General features: G+C 47.3%; 1 protein-coding gene across 7 annotated transcripts in view; it reads left to right on the forward strand.

Annotated features, from left to right (window-relative positions):
* The first annotated feature begins 2,120 nt into the window (after positions 1–2,120).
* Positions 2,121–24,288, forward strand: part of DSCAML1 (DS cell adhesion molecule like 1) — a 107,500-nt gene continuing 85,332 nt past the window's right edge. For 4 of the 7 annotated variants that reach the window (XR_005556482.1, XM_039341809.1, XM_039341810.1 and 1 more), the window contains exons 1-3: positions 2,873–3,066; positions 11,377–11,694; positions 13,489–13,635. Coding sequence is in view for 6 of the 7 variants with exons in the window: in XM_039341809.1 (XP_039197743.1) it covers positions 3,015–3,066; positions 11,377–11,694; positions 13,489–13,635 (517 nt within the window). In the remaining variant the exon portion in view is untranslated. Of the gene's footprint in view, positions 2,544–2,872; positions 3,067–11,376; positions 11,695–13,488; positions 13,636–14,861; positions 14,899–24,288 lie in introns of those variants that run through there. The other 3 variants (XM_039341811.1, XM_039341813.1, XM_039341812.1) reach the window with 3 other exon arrangements.

Genomic DNA, 24,288 nt, shown 5'->3' on the forward strand with positions numbered 1-24,288 from the left:
GCTCCAGCCCCTTGGTATTGCTTGCTTGCTCTTTATTTACAGTACTTTTGTGCTGTTCAGTTCCATTTTGATTCCAGGCAAGTTACATAAAATGTAACATAAAACATAAGACATGTAGAAACATGTAGAAACAACAGGGTTCTACCAGAACAAAAACAGAAATGAAAACAAAAATAGTTGCCCACATAAGTCACCATCCTATTGAACTCTAAATCTCTGCAGAAATGTAATGTTTTTGCTAATTTGTGAAAGGCTAAAAGGGCAGAGGCTAGGCAAACCTGGCAGGCAGTAGGGGGCGTATCGGAAAGCGTGGGGCTGTCCTGTTTTCCCTACCCCCAATTGTTGTAGGGATGGGATCTTTGGCATCTCTTCTTGCATGTTGTGAGACAGGATAGTTTTTCCTGAACAAAACAGTTCCCAAGTTCTTGTAAGTCTTGTTCACAAAAGAGACGAGGCTCCTCCCACTGTATCAAAAATTATGAAAAAAGTCAGAATCTTGCCAACTTAAATTGCCTATATAAAGGTTTCTCGTTTGAGAGTTGAATGCCTTTTGGAATCGGAGTTTTTTCCAATAAATATTACTAATCAGAGCTCTGAGAGACTTGATTTTTGTATTAATTATTTCCTCCCAAGGTATCCTTCCCACAGAGCCTTCCTCCCCAGGTTACTATACTTAGGCCTCGACTTACAACCACAGTTGAACCCAAAATTTATGTTGCTAAGTGAGACATTTGTTAAGTGAGTTTTGCCCCAGTTTACCTTTCTTGCCACAGTTGTTAAGTGACTCACTGCAGTTAAGTTAGTAACATGGTTGTTAAGTGAATATGGCTTCCCCATTCACTTCGCATGTTAGAAGGTCACAAAAGATGATTACATAAACCTGGGACACCACAACCGTTATAAATACGAGGCAGTTACCAAGCATCTGAATAGTGATCACATGACCATGGGGATGCCGCAATGATCATAAATGTGAAAAATGGTCATGTCACTTTTTTCAGTGCTGCTGTAACTTCAAACAGGTCACTAAATGAACTGCTGTAAATCAAGGACTACCTGTATTAAGATATTATTATATTAAGGAGCCCCCTCCCTTCCCTGACTTCAGAGGGAGCTCCCTCGGGGAACTGGACAGGGCCAGTCCAGATCCGTTTCTTCAGCACAGCTCCTTTAGTAGTGTCAAGGCACAATCATCTCTGGAGAATATGTCATCAGCAAAATGTGCCAGGGATGACTAAATCTTGATTATTCTCCTCTAATTTCTGGAGGAGATTTTGATCAAAAGACTTCAGAGTTTAAAAATTCCTCACCCATGAGAGATTCCTTCAGGGGACCTCTCCAGAATACGCTGCTGCCTTTGCATTATTTAGGGCAGGGGTGGGGAACTATGGCCTTTTTATGAAGTGTAGACTTCAGCTCCCAGAATTCTTGCATGCTGGCTCAGGAATTCTGGGAATTGAAGTCCTTAGTTCCCCACCTCTAATTTAAGGGAAGAAGTCCCAGCTGAGCTGGCTTTGGGATCACATCTCCACAGAGCAAGCAAGTAGAGCTGAGTCTAGCTTGCTCTTCCTCTCCTGACTATGCAGACCCCATACATCCCCCAGAAACCTCTCCCGTTCCAGGGGAATCTTCTCAAGGGAGGCTTCCCTGTCCAGGAGAGAGGGGAGGTGGCCTGGGAGGAACGCATCAGGAAGTCAAGGCTTCACCGACCCTGCCTATTCAGACTTGGGCCGTTCGCTCTGATCGCTCAACCCAGGACCGGCCGGGGGGGGGGCGAGCTCGCCAGGACCCAGCGCGGAGAGCAGGAAGAGCGGCGTCCGTCGGGGCCGAGAAACGGGGCTGCCTGAGAGGACGTCACTGGAAGGAGGGAGGGGCGGGGGGAGCCGCCGAGTGTTGAGGCGTAGCTCGGGAGGGTCGGTCCTCGGCCCTCCGGGGCACACCGGCGGCCCCGTCTGACCGCTTCGAGAGGGGAGCTCCTGGTCCGTTTCCTCAGGCGGAGGCCGCCTCCCCGTCTGCCGAAAGGTCCCCTCGTTCTCAGGCGCGGGACGCGGCCCTCCAACAGACGAGCGGAGATTGGCTCCGGCTCACGCTCCGGTAGTGGGGATGAAGCTGTGGCGCGACCAGCGGGAAGCCAGTGGTCCTCCGGAGGGCCTTACCCGTGGCACCTTGGTTGGCCGGGGATTGGAATTCGACACGTGAAGGGCTGGGGTCCCGCACCTGCCGGGCAGGCAAGCTCCGGGGTCGCTTGCCTTGGGCCTTTCGAGGGGACCCAACGCCGCCGGAGGGCCGGCTGCCAAGTCCCCGACGGGTCCGCAAAACTTTTGTCCGCCTCGGAGAGGAGACGCGGGCAGTTCCTCCCTTACCGGCTGCGCTAAGGGGAAACCAGCTGCACGGCGCCGGAACCGCCTGCCCGCCCCAGGTTCGGCCGGGAGCGAGAACAGGCCGCCGCCGCCGCCGTCGTTCTGGGGAGCGCTCTTTTCCCACGGCCTCCTTCCTCGGAAAGGCGAGGCCAACCGAGAGGAGGCCGCTCCCAGCTGCCAGAGGTAAACGGGGCACCCAAAGCGGCGCCCGGGGGCTTCGACGGGAGCCGGCCGGGCTGAGGGGAGGGCGGGTTCCCGGGCGGGAGGGCGAGCGGGCCACACGGATCCCTGTGAGGTGGGAGATACGGCACGCGCCGGCCCGCCCGCCTTAGCGGGGCACCTGCTCAGGGCCGGGCGCGGAGGTGTCCCTTCTCCCCCTCCCGGCTGGTGGGCGGGGATGTGGGAGGCCGCCCGCTCCTCCTCCTCCTTCGCCGCCCGCCCGCGCGTTCGTTCTTTCGTTCCTTCGCTCGCTCGCTCGCTCGCTCGCCGGCTGACAGTCGGAGCGCCTGAGCGTAGCGCGAGGCTGGCGGGCGGGCGGGCTGGCGGTGCGGAGCGCGGAGTATCCTACGACGGGGGAAGCTGGCGAGGGCCGGCCGGGGACACGGGCAGAGGCAGGGCGCCCGCCCGCCCGCGGCACCGGCCCCCCTGGATGGCATGTGGCTGGTCACTTCTTGCCTCCTGCTGCTCAACTCCTGGACCAGCCCAGGTAGGAGGCGGCGGGGCGAGCGGGCGGCGGCGGGGCGCCCCGTCGAGGGCGGGAACTTCAGGAGTTTCTGCGGGAGCTGTTTCCCTGTCCTGGACGTCCTTCCCTCCAGAAGAGGCCGGAGCAGCTTGCGATCCCTCTGCCCTCCCCGGCTCAGTTAGGGGCAGCGGCTAAGCGCGCCCAGGCTTGCCACTGAGGTTTCTCCCGGCCGGCCGGCTGACAGCGTCCCCTCTGGCGAAGGGATGGCGGCCTCCCTTGAGCCCCGGTTGGCCGCCGCCCCTTTGTCCTGTCGCCCACGGTGGGTTCGGGAAGCCTCTTCCGAAGAGGCAAGGACTGCTGCGGGACCATTTGCCTCCCGGCCTCTGCCGGGATTGAGCTGGCAACTCTCCTCCGAATCCCAGCTGGCAGTCGCACCGTTAGAGCCCTGAAATCATTCAATAGGAAATTAAAATGAATCCCACCCTCCTCCCTCAGCCCATCGCCGCAGAAACGTTCTTAATTACATGAATGTCGGGTAGGCTCTAGCGCAGCGTTTTTGCCTGTGCTCCAAGCGAGAATGTTCAAGGCTTAACGCGGAGCGCGTTACTTTTAGAGCTTTGTTCTCTTGTCTCCAGTTTTCAAAGTAGATGGAGAACCATCTTTGAAACCCAGGAAACAAATATTCCCTAGCCCGGCGGGCCTTTAAAATCTGGAGGTGCTTCCATAAATCCAACCCAGCAGCTTGATAGAGATGGGATCGAGACGAAGGGGGTAGATGAAAAATGCAATTCCTTCAGAAGCTTAAGCTTCAGCTTCAGATCAGGAGCAGCGATCTTGTGTGTCAAAACTGGGGCCAAACTAATGAAGCTGTTGAAATGAGAAGGCGATGGGAGGTTGCCTTGGATGAAATTACAATCCGATGTAGAGTAATCGATCTGCGCTGCATAAAAGAACGGGCAGCGGCAGCTTCTGCCATCTGTTTGGTGCAGGAGCCTCCAGCCCCATCGTGCAGCCGCGGCGCCGGCGGCATTTCGGGGGTGACTGGCTCTCCTCCGGCTTCATAGGTTCTGGCATCAGCTTATTCTCTCCTGCTGAGCAAGTGTCTCTCCCTTTTGGTTCAGTCGGAGACAGAGGGCAAGATGCAGAAAACATTTACTTATTCCTATTTATTCCTTCTAGGGACATGTCCAGGTACCTGAAAATGGGTGATTAATCATCCCAAAACTTTTTAATTAAAGCCAGGGCTCTCCTGTTTTTCCAGAATACTACCCAGATCTTTCTCCTTGTCGCTGCCATCCATGCCAGCGTCTGATTTGCCTTCATTTGCATTTTGACTGTGCGAAAGGCAGGGGAAAAAGAAGACACAATCTGAGCTGAGACCCTTTGATTTTTCACAGCCAGACTAATAACTTCATGTGAGATGCAATGATAGTTTTCAGTGCCAGTGGCGTGGAAGGTGTTGGGGCTGGTTTGGTTTTTGAGACGACCAAATTGAACAACCTTCATTCTGAAAGAGAATCTTCTCCAGCCTCATCCCTTTTTGGAAGCCATGATTAAAAAACAAGAACCCTAACTGCTTCTTTGTTACAAAGTATTATACTGAAGCAGTTCCAGAAAGTGAATAATAATGCTACTGAGGTTAGGTGACATTAAGAAAAGAAATTGAATCCCTTAATGCATGAAAAACCTTTTGGATATTTAATATATTGGTGCATCAAAGCACAGAAGCTTAATGGTTTGTTCCGTATGAAATGGGCTCCTATAGAACAAAAAACCTGACTATTTGTTCCAGGAGAACATGTAAGTTTGGGAATATCTCTCAGTAGATTAGACCCATTTTGTTTTCTTTATTATTAAAAATCCTCACTTCCCAATGAATGGTTTGCAAGAACAGGTTGGGAGTTTGCCGGGTGGAGCTGGGTGCCATGGCTTTTGTGACAGGAGAAGGAATGGAAAAGAGCACCTTGGCTTCCTGTCACAGGCGGGAGGTGGTCCAGGTGGCTTGGTGTGATGGGAATACCAGTCATGTTTTGTCTTCTTATTTAGTTCAGGCAGCCATAGGGTCTCCATTGAAAAACCTTCTCACCACACCCCCCCCCCATGCTTTGTTTGCTGTGGAAATTAAACATGGATTCTCATTAAACTGGGAAAAAACTGGCTTTACGCATCCCAAGTTCTGCTGAGCAGTTGCATTCAGAGCAGGTAATAGATGGGGCAGCTGTACCTTTCCCACACCCACTCAGCACTGATGGACCTTAAAGCCCTCCAAAACTGGGCAGTGGCTGCAAAAGATATCTTGGTTGGAATCCACCTGGAAAAGTTGCCCTTGTCTAGAGGGAGCTGGGCAGAATTTCTGGCTATGCCATTCATGCTATAGGCATTTCCTGTCCCTGGCAGCACAGCAAGAGAAGAAGGGGGGTGAGCCTCCCCATCTGTTCCTGTCTGCATCAAAGCTCTGGGGGAGAAGAAAAAAAGCTGCCTTCCTTTCTGTGTTGAGCCTCCCAACATGGCGGCCCACCCATTCTGCAGTGTGCTGCTGGGAGGTGTGAATTCATCCTTTGGTCAAGGAACAGAGACCAAACCCTTGCCACTCTCCAGCAGCCAGGAGGCAACTGTTCTCAGAGCAGGAAAGGGAACAGCCAGTTTCCAAATAAGGAATTGCATTTTCAGAGGCCTCGTCAATTTTAGTTCCTTGGGAAATCAGAAATGGGCAAAACCATTTATTGCATCTCAGTAGATGGAAGGAACCTGCTGATTCCAGGATGTGCTATTTTTGTGGAACATTTAGTTCCTTCCAGTTATAGGATTGCCTTCAGAGGACAGCCTTTGCTTTGTGCACACTTTTTAAGGGTTCTTTGGCAGCTGGACTTCAAGACACTGCATGCCAGGGTCCCCCTACTGGCTCATCGGTGGCTTATTCTGCGGTCAAGCTTTGTCTTCCAAAGCCCCTGACCCGATAGGGTCCCCAGTGGATGTGACCTTGCCCTGATGTGGGTAGGGGCAGGAGCCAGATGCAGTGGATGAATTCTTCCCTCCCCCTGGCCCATCTGCTCATAAATCCCAGTGAGGAAATGCTGGCTCTTAATGCCAGAGGAGGGCACAGCACAACCCACCTCCTTCCTTTGCCCGTTTGATCCCCAAACAATGAGGCAGGCCTGGAAAAGGCATGCACAGCGTTGGGAGGTAGGGGCTCATTTGGATGCAGCTTCCCCCACTAACTGTGACAGGGTCTTCCTTATGAGTTGCAACATTTGCATATTCATGGCTCGAACCCTGAGGCTGTCTTCATCTGGTGTGGCTCCTCTTGTCACATTTTGACAAAGGCTATTGCCTCTCAGAGAGACACAGCCTCAGCCTCCCTGCCATGAGTGGTACCTGGGCAGAGAAGGACTTACTGGGCAGCCTCTCTGTAGCCTCCATTGGGTGAGCCTGGGTCACCTGGCCCTGCCTGTTTCCTCTCCTGCTGCTCAGCCAGGAACAGAACCCTGCCTTTGTGAGGACAGAAGCTTGTCTGTGGGCTATCTGGTCTCCTACCTGGCTTTTCTAAGGAGGCAAAATCCTTGCTGAAAACACTAGGTCACCAATGCCAGGGTCCCCCTACTGGCTCATCGGTGGCTTATTCTGTGGTCAAGCTTTGTCTTCCAAAGCCCCTGACCTGACAGGGTCCCCAGTGGGTGTGACCTTGCCCTGATGTGGGTAGGGGTGAAGTGGGAGGAACGACATTTAGGCTGGACCAAGCTCATGAGAAGGGACAGGATGTGTCTTCTTCCAATCTCAGAGGACAAATATTTGCTCTTCTACAGTTGTCATCCAATATTGCTGCACCAGTTCAGTTCTGGTCAGCTAAGCAATAGCACTTAGGCTTATATAGTAGTTTACGGTCCTCTCTAGGCCCTCTTCATTTGGGAGGGCTGTTCTTTGGCATTCCAAATCTTTGTGCAAGAGCAGCTAACTCACAGTTACCCCTTTTTCTCTGAAGATGGCTAACTGATAGTGATATCCACATCCTTCCTGTTTTGGACCTCCTGGGCCAAACTGATCTGCTGGGTTTGGAAACACCTCTGGGATTTACAACTGTAAATGGGGGGGGGGGGTGTTCCCCAGCTAGGCTTTGCCAACATTGTAAAAGTTGAGCTAGGAAAACAAGTCAATATTGGAGTAGAACAATAACAAATATTCCTTGAATAAAGCAGAAGTGTTAATATTTCAATACTTTTAGATTGCAATATCCTGCAGTTTTGGTAGATTGCTCACTGAGAACTTGAAAATGTATTTTTTCCAGTGCTGGGAATGCAGAGTCTTTATCTGGGTACCACTGTTGTTCTGCCCTTTTTTACATCATTTCTGAAGGTAGAATCTAAATTAATGCCTTTGGTATGTAGGTTACATCCAAGGCTTGTGACCAGATGCCAGAAGTGATTTCTGTTTTAAAAATATTGCAGGCTTTTTCTACATTTTTAATCTCTCTTGCTGATTTGAAGGCAGTTTTATGAAAGATGGAATTAGGATGATGTACACCGTTAAATGGTAAAGGAGATTAGATGGATTTAACTCTATGCGTCTGTCTCATAACTACTACCAATCCTGTAACTTCCATTTTACATGAAAAATCTATTCTGCCCTTTTTGACCTGCAGAGGCTTTACCAGCAGTCTGAATTTCTTCTCTTTATTTATGAGATATTTTGCTGTTTTCCATTCCTGGATTTGCACTCTCCGCTGCTATTCTGCTGGGGACTCTCTTTCAAGGAAGGTGTGTGCCAAGTAGTGGCTTGGCCACAGAGAGAGCTCCATGGGAGGCAGCTGCCACTTCTTGGGTGCCCCTTTGTCTCTAGAAAGTGCATTCAGTGGCTCAAGGGGCTGGAACTGCTCCATTCTCCATTCTCATCTAGGCTGTGTGTCGATTTCATTAAGGACTTCCTGAAATATTTGTCAGCCACTTTTCACCTCCCCCAAGGGTCTTATATTAAAAGAAATAAAAGAAGTTAAAATATTGCATAGCAGGGGTACAGTAAGGGTTGCAACATGTGCTTACTGTTAATGGTCTTGTAGAATCATAGGGAATCATCATTATTTTGAGTGAGGATCTTTCTCTACAAAGCTGTTCTCTCCCCAGGCCCCACGGAAAACCAATCCACACACTCTCTTCTCACTTCCAGCTCTTGGAAGGCTGCTGGCAGGAGAGTCCCTCTCAGTTGTGAGTGGTCACCTTCTCTTCTTTAGGCTAAAAGAGACTCTGCTCTTTTAACCATTGTTCACAGAATTTAGTCGCTTTGCCTTTTTGTATTTTTTATATTTTATTATGAATAATTATTTGTATCTACAAGAGCATAGCGATATAAATGGAGGTATATAAATGGAGGTTCTCATATAAATGTGGTTTTGTGTTGGTAAGCATAAAGTATAAAAGTAGGTAGATTGCAAATTTATTATTTTAACTGAGTCACCAAAATGGCCAGGCTGACACCACAGGTAATCAGTCCCTCAGATAGAAGGTTCTGTGTCATGAAGGGCTTGATAGATTATAGCCAGCACTTTAAACCTCACCTGGAAGCAAGCAAATGCAGTTATCACAGGGGCAACTTAAGGCATGCCTGTTGCTGCCAGTGCTGCTGCATTCTAGACCATTTGAAGTTTCCGGGTGCTCTTCAAGGGTATCCCTGAATTTCCACAAACATTCCACAAATTAGCTAAGATAATTTATTAGTGAAGTAAAATAGAGACTACAATAAAATCATAAGGTGCCAGGCAATATCAAATTCTGATGAGAGGCTCTGCTTATTCTGCTCTCTCTGAGCCAAGATTTTCATGATGTATAATTGCATGATGTTCCAGGTGCCATATTTGCTAGTGAGATTCTGAATGAGCCGAGGGCAGAGTTTCCTGAAACTCTGATTGTCTGTGCCGAGGATCCTTTGCCCTAGAAGAGTATACAGCATGGGGCAGTTTCAGCTGTTTTGAAATCCACCAGCTTCAAGGGGCATTTGTGAAGCTGGGAAGCGAAGGAAAGCATTTGAGTTGCTGTTTTTCTGAACACCAGCCAAAAGGACTTTGGTGCTCCAGCTTCCAAATGGCTGCCATGATGATGAAAAGACAAACATTTTTCCCACCTTGCTTAGCGCTAATGGCCTCATCACTGCTTTGTGATGGGATGTGAATTGCTGCTGTGCCCAATGCAGCTTTAATTCCTTTCCTCAAATGAGCAGTTGGGACGCATCCTCCCTGGAGGGCCAGTAAAGTACTTGGCTTGGAATATTAATATAGGAGCTGTTTTGCGGCTGCGGCTGTTCCTTCTCCTCCAATTTCCTTAAAAACAGCCCTAGGGAAATAGGCAGGCAATGGGGAGCCCCTTGCTTGTAGGGCTGGCGCAGGAAGGCTCTGCCCTCCATCTTGGTCTTGCCACCTGCCTAAGCATAGCTGAAGAGAGGGCTCAGTCCAAATGGCTCTGGGGCCTCCAGCCACCACCGAACCCTTCAGCAGCCAGGGAGAGACCTGTGGGTGAAAGGGGCCATGAGAGAGTTGGGGGGGAGGGCTGGATCGCAGCCTTGCAGGGAGTAACCAGAACATCTCGGTGAGGCCTGGAGCACAGCAGGGCTTGGGAAATGGCAGTGGGGGCAGTAGTGCTGTGAGGGGCTGGATTGTTTTAGGCCAGACTAAAATGCCAAAGCTTCTTTTGCTTTGGCAGGGGTGTTACGTGGGCATGTTGCCTCCTGGATTCCATTCCTTCCCTTAACTTGTCAGCTTCTTGTTCCCAACAATATTCATTGGTGATTCCGAAATATCCGCATCTTCCTAGATTTCCTGTTAGTGCGGGTGAAGTCTTTTGGGACTGGGAGTCTCAGTCTTGACATGGCAGTAGATTTAGTTCAGAAAGGCTGGCTCTGGAGATGGCCTGGGCTGGGGAAAAGCCCACCTGATCTTGGCCTTCAAGAAAATCTTGTACTTTCCCCTCAGGAGCCCATTCCCTGGCCTGGAGCACTTTGGGGAAATTTTGGTGATCCCTAGGCCTACGAGTGCTAACTCATGAAGTTTCTCCTAGCATTTAGTGACAATGTGGCTTCTTTTCAGTAAAAGCCATGATTTGTGTTCTTCTCTCTGGGGTGATGGAGGAAACTGCTGCCCTACCCGCTCCTCCCAGGGAATCTATGGGGCACGGCTGGTGAGATAAGAGACCCGCTGGATGAGCCGGCCATTCTTATGCCAGCCTTGGCTTTCCTCCCAGGGCCCAAAGGGATATCTCTAGGAATGCACAAGCAGGAGGTGGGGACCTTTCCTCTCCCACCATAGTTTTCCTGCAATGGGTATATGAAGACAAGCCACCCTTGCCTCAGAAATAAGACTAGCCCTCATTGTTCATGAATTTCTTCAGTCTTCTTTTAAGATACCCAGGTTACTCATCATTGTCCCATCTTGTAGGAATGAATTCCACAGCTTACTGATGTGCCCAATTCCAGTATGAATTCTTGCTGATTTATAGTTAAAAATAAATCAATCCAATGCCATTTAGGTGTGAATCAGATCATTGAGTGACCATTGATCCTACTGTTTGGGTAATGAGTGCGTGTATGTTTGTGTGTGCCTTTAAGTCAGTGTTGACTGCAAGCAACTGCCTGGGCAAGTCCCTGTGATTTTGTTGGCAAGATTGTGGAACTGGTTTGCTACTGCCTGCTTGCTAGGGCTGTGACAGAGTGACTGGCCCAAGGTCATTCAGCCAAGGTGGCCCTAAAATAGAAGGCCTCTCAGTTTCTAACCCAGTGCTAGGTGCAAGAAATCAGGAAGAAGGCAATTCAAATGAATATAGATTTATTGCATGCTAACACTCTCTACAAGAATCTGAACTACTAATGGTCCAAGCAAATTGGGGATAGATAAGAGTCAATGGAACTCAAGGTGGACTGGACTTAGGTCTCTTGTGGGTGTAAAGGGACTCCAAACTGATGATGCGGTTGACCCCTTGCTTGGGCTTTGCCTGGTCATCTCCTACAGCCGGTGCCTTCACCACTATGCTGAACTGTCACAAATCAAACTGGAGGAGGGAAAAAAATACTGATGGCCCACTTTTCCCTGCTAGGCATCATGTTCCAAGTCTGAACTGTATTCATTCCCCCCTGCCCCCCCCCGCCAAGCTTTCTCAGCAAAAGCATCTAATCTCTACTAGCCTCCAGGTCATTTGGGCTGCTCTTTTCTGCACTTTTCCCAACTTGCTTCTCTCCTCCTTCGAATCGGTCGAAGGGGAGTGCTGAGCCAGGAGGAACAAGGAAGGGAGGCAGGGGCTTGGCAGGCTCAGATGATTTTGTTCTTTGGGAACTGCATTCACTTTCTGCTTGCCCCCACAGCGCACACTGAAGATGTGGGTACCAGCCTCTATTTTGTGAACGACTCCATTCAGCAGGTGACCTTCTCCAGCTCTGTGGGAGTGGTCATCCCTTGTCCAGCAGCAGGATCTCCCAGTGTCACCCTTCGCTGGTACCTTGCTACTGGGGATGACATCTACGATGTCCCACACATCCGCCACGTCCATGCCAATGGGACTCTACAACTTTACCCCTTCTCGCCATCTGCCTTCAACAGCTTTATCCACAACAATGTTTACTTCTGTACTGCAGAGAACTCTGTGGGCAAAATCAGGAGCCCAAACATCCGGGTCAAAGCAGGTATTGGCTGGCTGAGGGAGGGCACCCTTTCTTCTTGACTGGTAGGAGAGGGTGTTGCTAGCTAAGTTTGGACCCAGAGAATGATATTTGCTGGGGGAAGGAAAATACACTGGGGTGCAATAGGTCTTCACTTGCCATGGTGGAGATCTGATTCTGCTTTCTGGATGGCATTTGGGCCTCAGACACATCCTTTTGTGAGCTTCAGGCTAAGCATTGGAGGACCAATTAAGCAGAGGAAAGGGAGGAGCAGATGGGAGAGCATTTTTGGTCAATGATCAACCAAGTGGGTGGACGAGGAGCCCCATCGGTTCCATTAGGTAAACTATTAAACACCGATTGTTGAAGTGCACACACACCAGCTTGGTACCCAGCTTTTTCCTTCCTTGCCTCACAGGGTGAGATAGGACATTAAAGACCAAAAAGTGAATTATTTACTTGAATTACAATACTAGTTATAAAAATGCTTCTATTTGTGCACATGGTTTTATTTTTATTTTGAGGGCACTATGCCATGATGATTTCCTTAGAATTCTTAAAAGGCAGCCTTTAACCTTCTTTTATATTCTGTTCCCTTGGATGTGAGGAGCAAGGGGGAAGAGACTCTTTTAAAATAGACTTGCGATAGTCCTTGTTTCTTATTTCTTATAAATTTATTTCTTGTTTCCTCCTAGTTGGGAAATTAGCTCAATAGTTTCACATGGGGCTAGCCAAATAAATGCATTGCAGCACCCAGCTAGATCTTTGGAACACCAAGACTAGATCATTGTTGGGTGGTGTCAATAATCCAACATTGGGATGTGGTTCTGGATTCTAACTCACATTGCAGTGGGATCCACTCATTCCTGGAAAACAAACAAAATTTTGTTTGCATTTATCTTTGTCTATGGCTGCTTCAGAAGAGGTGCCTAAGGATAATAAAGGCAGGATATAAACAAAAAAGTAAAAAAAGAAAGCTGGTCTCGTCCATTGGGCAATGGGAGCTGCCTTGCTCTTCTGCATTTGCATCGGGGGGGGGCCCCCCGTCCACTGGCTCATTTCCCACTGCAGTGGAAGTTCAGCAGGGGCCAGGCCTATGGAAATCCTCCCAGGTGTTGAGTCCAAAATGACCTGTCTCCATTTCTTAAGTTGTTAGGGCCCAGCACAGAAAGGAGCAGCATCAAGTGCCAAGAAACTTGAAGTCTGTCTGGAGAAAATGAGGCACAGCTGTGCTGGGAGTGAGATTTCACTGAAGGGCCCCGCAAGCCCCTAGAAAAACCTAGTGCATCTGATCATGCTGGAGGAAAGTTTGTTCAGCTGGAGGAAGCTAGAAGATTTGTCCACTCTGGTCAGGTGGGGAGAGATGCACCTCTGCCCATAGGCCAAACCTTAGGTACTCATGGGGAGCAGCTGATCCACTTGAAGCTGAGTCAGGGCTATGATTGTCTGGCTTCAGTTTGGACTTCAATTGGCTGCGGCAACTCAAAAGATACCCTGTGGAACCAGAAGAAAGCACAGAACCTTTTGGTTGGTGATTGGAACAACTTTCTTGGAGTAAGAACTCCAATATTTGGGGCTTCATTAATTAGAAAAATAAGTGGGTGAATGTGAACATGATAGAAGGTATAAAGTTATGCATGCTTTGAAACAGATTAAAGCATTTTTCTCCAGACTTCTCCCAATTAATGAAGCTATGGTCTGGGGTATTCTTGGATGTACATCCTGTAGGGTGAAGGGATGTGGGAAGGTGTGAAATTAATTTTGGGTGAAATACACAAGTTGCTAATCTATCTGCTCACCTGTTGTTTTTCTTCCCAGTGTTCAGGGAACCTTATACAGTTCGAGTGGAGGATCAAAGATCAATGCGTGGAAACGTGGCTGTTTTTAAGTGCCTCATTCCTTCTTCAGTGCAAGAATATGTTAATGTTGTATCCTGGGAGAAAGATACAGTTTCTATCATCTCTGGTAAGAGAGTTAGCGGCAGTGTTCCCCCTTCTATTGCATGGCATTTCTAGGGGGGGGGGGTCTCCTGAAGGTCTACTTTGGGTGTGTCTCCAAAAGTCATTGGTCAAAAGTACAATCTAATCAGGCTGATCACAAACCTTGGCTAGGTTTTCCTCAATAGTAGATCTCTCTGAGGATCTTTTTGCTTCAAGTGGTTTGCCAAGCTTCTAACAAGTTTTTCACCATTTTCCCAGTATCTTTGACTCAGGATATTAACACAAGTTTAGTTTGCTGTGGTATTATTCAGCTCAGACCTGTTTTGTTGCACCTCCCTGCTTAAACTTTGGTAGGACATCTGGCCATGTATACCCAGAGTTTTTAATTTATGTTTCAAATTTGTCTCATATATATTTTAATGGTTTTTCTTTTACACAGCTTGTGTGATAATACAACTGTGCATGTCACATTTATAAGTTTTGCATTCAAAAATTGGAGGAAGATCCATTCCTGCATGTAATTTAAAAGAGAAAATGTGAAGCTGATTTTTTATTCATGTCAAGAGATAAAAGGATTGGGATTGGTTGCAGTCATGGAATAGGAACTAAAACTAGTCCTCATTTAATGACAGTAATTAGAATGGAAATTTCCATCGCTAAGCGATGCAGTCATAAAGCACAATATCAGTGACTAGGCCTCATAGCGGTGACAAGTTTGTGCTTGATTTGGAAATACATTAAAACAGAATCCACCATAGATGGGTGGCTTTCTTGAATCTGGCTTACAGTGAAATGCTTTTTTGAGTGAAGTCTAGAACTCTACAAGGCCCCATGTTGGATCTTCCAAGGCCATCCAAGAGAAGATTTCATGACCTTCAGTTTTGCAAACACTATATGAATAGTCCTGGAAGAGAAAGAAAGGCATGTGTCTCACCCCTTTCCAGTATACGATCTGCGTGATGAAAAGAAGAGGAAACAATAAATAGCTCATTGATCTGTAAGTTGCACTTGCCTGGAGCATTTTCTGTTTGATCTGTAGGATAAATGTTGTCCCTTTTTGAGAAATTCTGAATAGATCCTACTGGTCTTGTGATCCACCAAGCTGCTGGTGGTTTGGGCAGCTTGGAAGCGTGAATGAAGTACTTGGCTGTCAAGGAACTTCAGAAAGCTGGCCTCTATAATCCAGACGTTTTCCTCTACAGTCTAATGGTGAAAATCCAACTCCATGTTGATGGGTGAGAGGGAATCATTCAAGTCTTTCTTGGCTATGTTGCTGCTCCTGTTGGAGGTATGGCATATGTGTGTGTGTGTGTGTGTGTAGATCTTGCTTTCTTTGAAAAAAAAAACCCTGCAAAAGTGATTGCCTTGTGGCAGAGACTTGAACCAGTCTGCCATTGAGCAAATACTTGTGTTGTATATTGGAGGGGAGCTGAAGAGGAAAACAGTTTTGGCATTAAGGCCTCTTATGGTACCTGGCAAGCCTTTTGGGCTATTGGTGGAACATAATTCTGTCAGTCATAATTCATATTCAGGAAGCAAGTGGAAATTGAGAAGGGCACATGAAATGTCTGTGTTATACTGGAGTCGTTCAGTTTCCAAAGATGGGTCTGGATTGCAAGGGTTAAACTTATGTCCTAGCCTGACTTGGTGTGGTGGCTCTGAGGTGCCCCTGACTTCTAGGTGACAGGAAAATTCTTATAATGTCAAACTGATTTTTTTTTTCATTTCTTTTTTTTACATTCAATCATCTCCCAAGTCTTTAGTCCTTGAAGCAGCTTACTATCAGTTTTGAATATTTGGCAATATCCAATGTGAATTGGCAAAGAAGACGGGAAAATCAGCTTGACAAGATATTGTTAATATCCAGTTACTGGATATTAATATTTCCTATTGTATTGTTAACTATCCACCTATTTAAGCATTTTTTTGGGGGAAAGTAACCTACCAAAGAGTGAAAAAAGAATTGGCTAATAATTCCTTTTCTGAGGCTTGTCATCTTGCCAGGTAACAGAGTGTGGTTGCCAAACACATGGCTGATTTAATACCAGATCACTAGTAGATGCTGTTTCTCTGAAGCATCTCACTTGTTTAACATCTGAAGCCTGTTATTGGAGACTGACACCCACAACCTTCCTCTTGAAGTGAAGTCTTTTTAATCAGAGTACTGCCGACACCATGGATTGGGTCCAGAAAATAACTGGTATTTAATCCTAACACTTAATATTGACATGGTAACTGGGAGTGGGTTGTTTCCATTTGTCTCATGTGCTGCTGGCAACCTTAGAAAAAGAGATGATGAAGTTCCTGCCTTGCTGCCATCACGTCACATAAACTCCTACACCAGGTCTTGTGGAAAACTTTAGCAAGACCTCTAGTGCTGCAGCTTCAATTTGCCTGTATCTTTGAGCCATCCCATCTCTAAAACTAGGCTTGCCTGGAAGCGATTATTGTTGATTCATGGATTTTAAGTGTTGAATTGAATTGAATTGAATACTTAATTGGCCAAATATGATTAGACCCACAAGGAGCTTGTCTCTGGTACAGAAGGACTTAGTGTTGTGTTCACTATTTGATAGATTTCACCAAGAAAAATGGAATGGGCTTACATCTGATGGTTGACATGCAACACTTTAGCAGTCTTATCCAGGTACCAAAGTTTCTTATTGTTGCTCCTCAAAAGATCATGCCACTGTTGAAGAAAGAAGACTTTCACTTTGTAATCTGGTTTGACATCATCATTGCCTGAGATTTATGGTGATGCGCTCGCTCAATCTTTGACTTACCCATAGGTTTTTATTAAAGGCATGTTTGGTGCTGCAGTCCCCACTCTTAGCTATCCCACAGCTGGTGGCTTCTGGTCACCACCTTGTGTATCTTACTGCAGAAGCAAATTGCCTCATTTGAGAACTGGTCAACTTTCCTAGCATAAAAGTCCTTTTCCCCCCAGGGTCTCTGTTAATGAGGTTCAGGGGTGAGAAGGTTTGCTGCCCCTTGGAGCTCTCCTTTATTCTTTATCAACCGGATGCATCATAGCAATGGCAAAAAAGTCATGATATGTCACGACACATCACGTGACGTTGCGAGTTTGACACCCCTGCTTTAAGTGTCATCACCTTTGCCATGCTTTCCAGGCTGCTTGGCTTGTTTCTTGAGCTTCTCAGATGTATCCACTGTGAGGCAAACGGATGGCCTGTTTTCAAAGCCAATATTTTAATGCCTCCAATTGGCTGTTCTTCATCAGTTCCAGGCTGCTGCAGCTGCAGTAGCTTCCTCCTCTCCCCCTTGTTAAATTGTTGACTGTATTATTTGATTAATTTGGCAAAGCTGAAATTTACCCTGAAATCAAAGATAAATTCCCTTATAGAAGGTTATCCTATACATGAACCACTATTAGTCTGCCTATTTTTGTTTAATGCCTAGCTCACTCTGCTTCTGTCTAAAAATGTGTGTTTAGTCAAGTCAAGGGTTGCAGAGAAATTATAGGTTTCTGAAAACCCATTTACTTTGCTGGTGCTCCTGTCAAGATCAGTGTCGCCTTGAATTCTGAGTCCTCCTGCCAAGAAGTCCTTGTTATGGATGCAGGAGTTTAAGGAAAGGTCGTGGGACTAGAAATGGGGCCATCCCCAAACAGCCATGGTGTGTCTCTCAACTTTGTGGCTGGACAGGCATCTGGATCTACTGGGGCTCTAATGGGAAGTATGACACAATTCAGAAAATCTGGAATAATGTACTGCAAAAATTCATTTTAAGCAGCAAAGCCTGGCCTGGCAGAGGTGAGACAATGCAGCACAAATGATATTTTGCCAAGTGTGAGGAGGAAGCAAATGCAGATATCCGAGAGCCTGGAAATATTCAGGTGCCAACCACGGCTTCCTTTCTCCATTCCTTCTCCTCCTTTAGGACTTTGTATCCTTTCTGTTGGATCTGTTCTTCAGAGACAAGTAGATTCAACTACAGTAATGTTGTACCTCTTCTGAAACCTTAGGAGGCATCTTGGAGAATAAGGCTCAGTTTCCCCAAAGGAGGCCATCTTTCTTCAGCTGGGAGGTGGGGGTGGGGTGTGTGGAAAAGCTTCCTTGTTCTGCAGGCAGTGCTAATTCCCCTCTTTGAATTTTGGAACTGGCTGTTCTAGAGATATATGTCCTCATCTGTCCCAGAGCTTCATAGGTATCTTGAAAAATGTGCTGTTCATCCCATGATAATTTAAAGCTGATAGACATATCACTTTGAGTTGGGGATAGGTGGGTGGGCTTTGAAGCAGAAGGCTGGGAGGCAGTTGGTAATCAACTGGAAGAGAACCATTTTCTGTGGTGACCCCCTTTGAGACAGGGATTACAAGGCACTCTGTGGCAATCCAGGCCTCCCACTCTGTCCAACTGACATGGACTGGGAGCAAGCTGCCTGCGCCCTCCCAGGCCCTTGACTGGGAGTCTGCTTTATTGGACGAGGGCAGGAGATTTACTGTCCAGAGAAGTAAATGCAGAGGCGACCCGTGTCCGTGCTGTGAAAACCTTGGTCTGCCCTAGACTTGTCCTTCTTTTCCCTTCCTACCCAGCCCCAACCCTCCCACCCCCAATTCTAAGCTTTGCTTCTAGCAGTGGTCAGCTTGTGGGACATTCTGAAGCTGATTTGGTGGCAATACTTTTTAGGATGCTTTGTCATGGATTAAATTTTAGCCTTTAATAATCTGGGAATTTCACAAAATTATATTTTTAGAAGTTGTTTATTTCCTTTCCAAATGTAATGAACTACTGGAGATTCAGCATGAAGCTACACCAAATTAAGGCTGCTGGCGATATTTACGGCTGTAGCATCCACATTCATATTCTGCTGTCTGAGCCAAGCCTTTGCATCATAGAGTGCCCAGAGGTCTTGAACAATGCTACCTCCTGCCTTGTGGCCTGATCCAAAGAATCCGTATGCTGGGCACATGTCACCCTGCCCTGCCTTTTCTCCAGGACCCCTCTCTCTGAGGGCCAGCAAAGTCTCCCACCAAAGACTGTGTGCTACCATGAGGGGAAATTGGGTTGTCCCTCCCCAGGGCAGTGGCTTCCTGTCCACTGTCCCGCCCCTCCCTCCTTACAGACTGCAATTGCAAGACTCTTCTCTGGAGGGAAGGCATGAGTTGGACTGGGATGTGTGTGTGGATGATCTGAAACAATCTGAAATAACGTCCCTGTTATTAGTGAGTCATGGTTTTGTGTCACTCTGTGGATGAAGCTCTGCCTCTCTGTCCATTCCCACCCTTAGCTGGGAGTTCACAGTTTGGGACAGAAGAATTGCATTCTGCTAAGGAAGCATCATCAGCTGCAAGGATTCCCTCCTCAGGTGACCCTTTTGCTTGCTTGAGTGGAGCGCAATGAACAATCCCTTTCCAGGAGTTGTTGAGCAGGTTCCTAAGGTGACCTGGGTCAGCGATGGGAGGGTGGGGTGGGATGAGGCTCTAGCTCATCTCCTAGATCTGTACTGTGGGAGGTGGGAATGTGCATTGGGGCCACTGCTGGTCAGCATAATTCAAATCCAGGTTCCCGTTGAAAGCATTTCAGCCATATTAAGTAACTCCTTTGGTTGGGCAAAATCTTCAGCTTTTCATTCCACTCAAGCCAGCCAAATTATGCAAGTCTTGACATGTGTGCAAAAAAGCTCCTCAGTGGGGCATGTGCTGTGAAATGTGAAATAATGATCTGTCCTCATTTGAATATATTCTGTCTCTCCTTGGGAATTTCTGTGTGTGTCTGATGCTTTCAAGAAATCCCACAGGGGCTTTGCAGCAAAGCCGCCCACTGGTGCACCTGTGACCATGCCAGCTTTTCCTCCCACCACTGCTGACCAGCCCCTTCCTGAGGCTTATGCCAGTTCAGAGAGGTCAAAAGCATGGCATCCTTAGCACAAATCTCAACAACAGGATGAGATTCTGTCTGCAATAATTCACCCCTCCCTCCAGTCTTGGTGTGAATTTTATCTAATCACCATGGCAACAAGATAAAAAAAGTGTGAACACCACGTCTCTTTTACTGTGATAATTCAGATTTAGATATTCAGATCAGATGGATATGAAGATTTCAGATGGAGTAGCAAGACGAGAGATGCTGCTGCGGGTGTGAGTGATCATCCTGCCCTTTTGAGAGAGGAGGGGGCAACATGTCGCCTGCTGATGTATTTGAAAGACAATTAATTTGTCAAATGTGCCTTAATAATTCAGTTTTGTGTTTGTGTGTGTGTGTGTGTGTGTAGCTAAGGCAGAAATGTTTGCATTCTGTTGGTGCTCCTATACATTTTGAATATGGTGGTTTGAAAGCTTTGACACTATTTTACAACCATGGGTAGTATTACTTTAAACATGGATCCTGGGAACAGCTATACTTTTTTCCAAAGGCCCAGAGAGATTTAAAAGTTCCATTTTAAGTTCTGCCCCTCAGCTAAGCGCTTTTGTTCCTTGTTCTCCTTCTCACCCCATGTGTGCTCTGCTTACACGGCAGCACCCAACTGCTCCATGGGCCTCCTCCTCCTCTTCCTCCTCCCCCCATCAGTAGATCCTGCTTCCTGAACTTTAGTGGGCAATTAGCTTTGGCTGCCTCAAGTATCTCTTGCCTTGGGCACAAGGAGCTGCTCCCCAGCCAAGCCCTGTGGAGGAAGGGGCTTTTACCCATCTCCCTGCCTGCTGAGTGGAACATGGGAAGGGGAGGTTGGGGGAGGAGGGAAAAGACCCCGGTAGATCCCTGGCCCACTGGTAAGAAGGTGGTTCCAATGATTTTGAGAACTCTTAACCTATTTATAATTTCCCAAGTCACCAGCTTGTTGTTAGTTGTTTATATTAGTGCTTCATGGGGTAGATCTTATTTTCTAGGATTTTTTGGCCAGATGCTGAATAATTTAGCAAAATACCAGACAAGAACAAGACCTGGTGATCTGAAGTTGTAAGTGCTGTGGGAACCTAGGCCAGCTCCACAGAAGGAGCTGTTTCTCTGCTTTGGTCTTCAGAGTGGCTAGATGGTTTCCAAGCCTCTGTAGGGCAGGACTGAAAGCACCTTTGTGCCTCAGGCCTTAAGGGAGGCCCTGGCCAAGGTGAGTTTCCTGGGGTCTCCTGAGAAGATGATATCATTTCCACAAAGAGGAAGGGGTCCTGTGTGGAAAGGCAGAATGGCCATCAAAGGCTGGGCTTGTTAGCCACATGGACTCTGACCTGCTAAGTGAAGAGGGATGGCTTGCAGAGGATGGGTAGGGTGGAGGGCTGTGTGGGTCTCCAAGGGTGCTGAAGCCAGTGCAAGTGGCAGTCCCAGTAAGCTAAGCTATGAGCAGTTGACTTTGGACTTTGGCTGAACATCACCTTCCTTTGCTGTTCTGGGCGTCGGTCTTTAGGAGCTGGAGGGAGATGGCCAGTTCAGCTGGGAGCAGATGACCTTAGATTGCAGTAGGGAACGTCCTGGCTCAGGGCTGAGGATGGGAGCCTCTGGCTCACACAGTCAACAGCTCTGTGCAAAAAGAGTGAATCGGGGTCTGGGTCAGCACTTGAGGAGGGGGGAGATAAAGGATCTCTGTCTGTTCAGGTCCCCTGTGACTTTTTCTCCGAAGAAGCTTCAAAGCTCTTCCTGCAGTCTCTCCCTTCTTCAAGTGAAAATACAGTCCTTGACCATAAATGAGGCTAGAGTTATGGTTATAAGTCATTGCAGTCATAAGTTGAGGCACCCATATGACTGGAAGTAAAGTTTCAGCTTTTTTGTATGGCAGTTGTTAAGCAAATACAACAGTTATTAAGTGAACACATTTATTTGAAAAGGCATTTTTTGTTGGAAACCAGCAAAAAACATCACAATTCATAGTCATATGACTGTGGAAATGCCACTACAATGGTAAAGCTAACCTTCCTGACATGCAGTTGTGTAACTGAGAGGCATGTGACCGTTGGGTCAGCTTTATGGGCCATAAAACACTCATTCTGTGGCTGTTGTAAGTCAAATGGTCATAAAACGTAAAATGACTGGTTGTTAAGCGGGGACTACATGCAATTTCTGGTTTTTTTACTCTCACTGCTCAAGGCAATATGCAACATGTTCAAACTGGGGGGTGGAGAATTGATATTTTTCCTAGTGCTAGCTGGTAGGGTGTCTCCCCAGCAAGCTGTGGCATTAACTGCCATTTGTTAGGAGAGGCCTCCAATGTCTGTTCACTTCATGAGCTCCGAAAGATGATTCCCTCCCCATCCCCCTATGCTCAAACAGGCATGTTAGGGCATGGATACAAGCATCCTCCTCCTCTTGCCCCAGAGGCAGAGCTGGAAAAGTTTGTGAAGTTGGTCCCTCGGGACGCCATCCTTCTCTTCCCTGCCCCATCCCTGCCTTGCCCCAGGAAACATGTGTGCCTTGCTCACCTCTCCTCTTGCCCACTTTCCCTCTTCTTGGCACTTTGTTTTTACCTACCTTCACCTTGGCTGTTCACCTAAATCTCTCAGCAACCATCCCTTCAAAACTCTTGCTGGACCTGCTGGTGTGGCAGAAGGTTTCCCAATAGTCTAGAACACCTCTAGGCCTTTCCTGAGCTAAACCCTCAAAATCTGAGGAGGAAGACCTCTTCTTGGCTACAGATATGCTCTAGACTCGCTGAAAGTCACCCGTGATTGCCCTGTGGCAGCATGGATTTCAGGGGCTGTAGCAAACGCTGTTGGGAATGATCCCCAGACACACAGCAGGCAAAAACACAGATCTTTCAATGCAGAGTACATAAGATAACTATTCTATCTATAGTAGCCTTCCTGGCTACCTCATTGTTTGGCCCAAATAGCTCTTCATAGGAATCTCCAAGGACAGCCATGTGTGTGTGTGTAAATAGGCTACCTAAGGCAAGAGATTGTATGGCTCCTGGTCCAAATAGCAACAGCACTTAGACTTATATATGGCTCCACAGCTTTACAGCAGGGTCTCCAATCCCTGGGCCATGGCCCACTACCAGGCCGTGGCCTGTTCAGAACTGGGCCACAGAAGCGGTGAGCGAGCACATGCATATGTGCAGCTCTACTTGCGCACACAGCAGGCAGGCAAGCACATGCGTACAGCTTCATTTGTGCAAGTGACAGAACCATCTCCTCTCCTCCCCTCCCCCCCCGCTGGTCTGCAAAGCCAGAAATACCACTGCTTTACAGCACTCTCTGAGCGATTTATAATGTCAGCATGTTGCCCCCTATAATCTAGGTTCTCATTTTACCAACCTTGGAAGAATGGAAGACTGAGTCAGCCTTGAGCCGGTCAGGATTGAACTCCTGGCAGTGGGCAGAGTTTGCCTGCTGTACTGCATTCCAACCTCTGTGCCACCAGGGCTCCCTAATAATTCACCATTCCTGAGAAAGACAAGGAATGACATGCCACCTTGGATCTCAAATGCACGCATCATGCAATCAAATACTATTAGTCATGGAAGAAAGCTCTGAGAACCAGAAAATAATTGTCTGGCACTCAGTGGGCTTACAGGATGGCTATCTACAACTTCTTTCCAGAAATTCCTCAGGGATCCACCACCAGTTCAAGGCTCTCTCTTTTGGCCTGTTGTCAGTTCCCAGAATATTCATGAATATGATGGAGAGCACTGTAGTTTAGTTCAAATTCATACTTCAACCAGTACAACAGCATCCTCCAATTGTCACACACCCTACAGCATCTTGGTGCCATCTTGGATATCAGAAGTGGCCCATTTTCCCTCTTAAAGGAGCAGCAAATGGAAACATTCAAATGGTGGTTGTCCTAATCAAGTTCATGTACCTTGCACTAGATCCACTTCATCAAAGATGCCATGGATGGGAGCCAAAGATAGCAGGACTTTCCTGGAACTGCAGTCAACATGGTAAAATCTGAACAAATTATAGATTATTTCAAAAGGTCAGTATATACTAGCAGGTTGTTAAAGACCACATCAAGAAAGAGGGAAGCAGCAGATCAAGGCAGCTCTTGAGGATGATGGAGGCAGACAAACTTCTACACTGGGCAAAGGAAACCATACCCTCTCTCATGGCAGATCTTACTGGGGGAGCCGCAAAAAAGCATCAGAATATTTTAGCTTAAAGAAGCTGGATCCTGGCAAATAGTTGCTGATCTTTGGGATTGCATCAATGGAGTTCCTAGCAATTTCCTTCGATTGCACCAGCTCCAATTTAGAGAAGGATTCACCTGAACAGAATGGGAGAATTCAATCTTGAATAATCTTGTTTTATTTTAAAAGCCCTAGTTAGGCTCCAAAGCTTACCTCATTATAATCTCCAGGTTGACCAACTAGCCTACAAGATTCAGAATAAGCCTACCCCCTCCCCTCCAATGCCAAGGCCCTGGCTGTCCTCAAAGTGAATGCTCCATTGGTCTTCCATGTCTTCTTTTATACTGTCATCAGTATAATATTATCTTGTGCATCTTGGCTGCAGCATCTTTCAGTTGAATTATAGAAAACTGTTCGCTGTTAAAACTGGTCTCCTCCCAGGGAGAATCTCTCTTGGGAATGCCCTGATTCCACTGAAGGAAAACAATATATTGAATTTACCACAAAGATCCTTTTTTCACAGTTCTTGCGGCCCGAGCAAACATTGCCAGGAAAAAGAGAAATCCTCACTGAGAGGCCCCTCTGTATTGGCAACTGACATGTAGATGGTTGCTTCCATCCAGTATTTCTGCTTTCTCAAATTTTATTTCTTGAAGCTCTT

Source organism: Crotalus tigris, unplaced genomic scaffold (genome assembly GCF_016545835.1).
Source record: "Crotalus tigris isolate CLP2741 ecotype Arizona unplaced genomic scaffold, ASM1654583v1 scf7180000017771.5222438, whole genome shotgun sequence".
Lineage (NCBI taxonomy): Eukaryota > Metazoa > Chordata > Lepidosauria > Squamata > Viperidae > Crotalus > Crotalus tigris.